Source organism: Belonocnema kinseyi, chromosome 10 (genome assembly GCF_010883055.1).
Source record: "Belonocnema kinseyi isolate 2016_QV_RU_SX_M_011 chromosome 10, B_treatae_v1, whole genome shotgun sequence".
Taxonomy (NCBI): domain Eukaryota; kingdom Metazoa; phylum Arthropoda; class Insecta; order Hymenoptera; family Cynipidae; genus Belonocnema; species Belonocnema kinseyi.
In genome coordinates this window covers 92,012,924-92,016,528 of record NC_046666.1, presented here as the reverse complement: position 1 = coordinate 92,016,528, position 3,605 = coordinate 92,012,924, and the positions used below count along the sequence as shown (strand labels likewise).

Genomic DNA, 3,605 nt, shown 5'->3' with positions numbered 1-3,605 from the left:
ATTAAGAAAGCACAAGAGAAAAACTTTCGTGAACAGCTCCTAGATAAGAGGATGCACGGTATCTGCCACAGAAATGTGAAGGATCAGTCAATGTCTTGTGAGGGAACTTTTGCTTTCCTTAAATCACCCAGATTGAAGTCTGGTACGGAGGGTTTCATTTTGGCATGCCAAAACGGTGTCATTTCCATCTGAACATACCGTCGCCACATTTTGAGCCAAGATATTCCCGATCATAGCTGCAGTGTGTGCCATGCACACCCCGAGCATTTAGCTCACGTACTATCTAGTTGCCCAACTCATGCGGGACTGACCTACATCCAAAGGCATAATGCGGCACTAAGAGTGCTTTATTACCATCTCTGTCACTCTTACAGCATTAACCTTAATATCGCTTCTCTAAATGCCCCTAGGGAAATCGAGTCAATTTTCGAGAATGGGAAGTACCGTATATACTGGAACTTTATATTCTCGACAATTGTTTCTGTTGCACGCTCTAGGCCTGACATGGTTCTTCTTGACTTCGAGAAGCGAACCATGTTCGTTATCGAATTTTCGGGACCAGCTGACAAAAACATCATAGCCAAGGAGAATGAAAAGAAAGAGAGGTATAGAAACCTTATAAGGGAGTTGCAATCATTGTACCCGGAATATTCTGTTAAACTAATCGTCCTTATCATCGGCGCTCTTGGAGTTTCCAAGCTTTCACACGTTAATAGCGTGAAAAGCATCCCTGTGTGTCAACAATATGCTAAAACACGGTCATGAGACGTGGTTGTGACTGAAGTTTTACCGCGATATCGCTGGGGGCGGGTACAATTTTTCAGATTAACCCACACTCTCTCGGCGAAGTCCTGCGGTTTTCCTTATGACAAGTTTTCAATGATATATATTTATTTATTTATTTAAAGTGCAATTATAAAATCAATAATGACTATACAGCTGTTGGGTTTGTTATTAAAGGTTAACCAAGGGTTTACCAACCTGTAGGTTCTCTTACGATCGTCCAGTTTACGCAGAAGTGAACTAACTGACATTGTTGTCAGATAAAAGGGAGTACCATCTACTGGAGGTTGTAGGACAACAGAATCTGGTTTCGTCACAGGTCTTGTTAATTCCCCAATTCCTGTTACGATTGACCCTTCTTTCAACATTTCTTCTGTTGATTGAAGGCCTCTTTGTCGAACTCCTATCGAGTTCATAATATAAAAGTTATTTTGATTTTTTCATGCGTAACGAACAAAAATTATTATGTGATTCAATATAATATGAAGAGCCACGGGCTGACTATAGCCTGAATATAAAACTGTTATACCTGTGAAAAATCCCCATAAGTGATCTGTGAATGTAGGAACTTTAGGTTCGTACACATCTGATACAGTGTCCATATCCAAAATTTCTGCAGTCATAGCATCCAAAACTTCCACATTATACGCTCCATTGTGTAAGGCAAATGGTATCCTATTATAAACTTCTTGTACTGTTCGTTCTTGATCAGACCTGAAATACAAAAAAGTAAGTTCGTATAATTTCATTACACTCACCAAACTTAATAACTAAGAAGTTTGACAAAAAATCATTAAAGCAAAGTATATAAACTATTATTACAATGTATTACAAACTTACTACTCAAATTTTCATAGATTTGATAGTTCAAAATGAAATAATTTTAGTAAACAATGTTTTTTAAATTATTTACAACAATTATGAAAGTTGTTAAGGTTCTCTTAAGATTCTTTGTCAACTGTTTTTATCTATAAAAAGTGAAACTTTCCGTAAAATTTCCACCAAAGTCAAAACGTTAACTCACCAAAAGCCGGCACTGGTTCTTGCGACAACATGTTCCTTAACGCTTAATTTTTGAATAACTCCAGAAATATCTTTGTTATTGACGCTTCGTAATGGTTTCTCTAATGGTAAAACAACCCCTTTTATGGCTATATATGCAATTTTGCCATCAGAGCTGTTAACGACTTTGTTTAGGTTTGGGCCTACCTCGTAGAACTCGGCGTTCTAAGAATTTTAATTTGAACAATAAATAACAATTTCATTTAGTCAAATAATATTTTTATAATTCTGGTTAAGGGCATGTGATAGTTCGTCGTGTGGTCAATCGGGTACAGTTCCGACGCCTTTTTTCCACAAAAATAAAAATTTTCAAAAACTGAATTCGGAGATGCTATAAAATATCATAACGAACGTCCCCGTACTCTTTTCTCAGCGATAATAACAAAAAAATGTTGTTGTGCTAATTACCAAATTTTATGCATGTGTATTATTTTATGGTTAGGGTGATTTTTAGCTTTCTGTCATTCCGATAATGCAGGTCTCTATCGTACCGATTCTGTCGGCAAGCACTCTATAATAATTATGGTGTAATCATAGACCAGATCTGATGAAACTTTGAAACTAATGTTCAATTTTTCGCCACTGGGAAATTATTTATGAAATAAACTTTCTTGATTGCCTGCAAACAAGGTTAGTTCCGGGAGATTAGTTACTATGTTTATTTGCAAGTGCAAAGTTTTCGGCCAAAAATATTGTGTAGTTTGGAAGTAACGCACAGGAGAATTGTAACATACATAACCTCCAAATATACACACGTTGTTAGCAATATCAAAAAATTTTTTGAAAAAAAAACACAAATTAAGTGTGCGAGGACGTCCGTGAGCATGTTCGCTATCACTTCTCAAATTTTTAAGACAAAATATTGATTGTTCTAGAAAAAAAGCCGTCGGAACCTAAAACTGGTAAAATCGATACTAATTCCTAAGCGCTATACAAATAAATCAGATTTTGCTCAATTAAAACTTTTTTCAATTAACCTATAAAAAAAGTGTGTGGGGACGTCCGTTAGCATGTTCGCTATCATGTCCCAAATTTTTAAGACAAAATATTGATTATTAAAGAAAAAAAGCCGTCGGAACCTAAAACTCGTAAAATCGATAATTTTCAAAGTATCACATGCCCTTAAAGATAAATTCATTTTGTTTACCCTCTACAACATTATTAAATGAATTAATTAGTATTTATTATATTATCGAATCCATAATTTGTTTACACAATATAAAATATTATAATTAAATTTACTCTACCGTTATGGCAGACAAAAAATTGAAATTTCGAAATTTATAATCCATAAAAACGAATAGAAACTATGTATGTGCACATATTTTGTGGACAGATTAAAAGGAATTAAAATAATCAAAAATAAAGCATGTGAGTATGGAATTAAAAATAACCTTGACAAGAAATTGAAATTTCCACACTTATGTTGTACACTGAAGAATAGAAACTATATAAGTGCACCCATTTTGTGAACATGTTAGAGAAAATTAAATAAGTTGAAAATATAGAATGTATGTATGGAATTAAAAATAGCCATGGGAGATGTGTCCACTGATCGTATTAAGAGGAATTAAAAAAGTAGAAAATATATTCGCCTGCATGAAATACAACACAAGTATCAATCGTTAAGGAAATTAAAATGAATTGGTTTCGGACATAAAACTATTCTTTCGTTGATTACTTCTTCCAATGGAAGATTAGCACATTCAAAAAAATTGTTAAATGCTTACTCTTTCATTTAAATCCGAAAATATTAATTT

General features: G+C 34.1%; 1 protein-coding gene across 1 annotated transcript in view; it reads right to left on the bottom strand.

The window, feature by feature from the left end:
* Positions 1-3,605, bottom strand: part of LOC117181557 (mitochondrial E3 ubiquitin protein ligase 1-like) — a 44,193-nt gene that overhangs the window by 34,639 nt on the left and 5,949 nt on the right. Inside the window, exons 2-4 of the mRNA XM_033374379.1 lie at positions 1,808-2,010; positions 1,313-1,497; positions 982-1,186 (exon numbers count right to left, since the gene is read on the bottom strand). Coding sequence (XP_033230270.1) covers positions 982-1,186; positions 1,313-1,497; positions 1,808-2,010 — 593 coding nt within the window. The remainder of the gene's footprint in view (positions 1-981; positions 1,187-1,312; positions 1,498-1,807; positions 2,011-3,605) is intronic.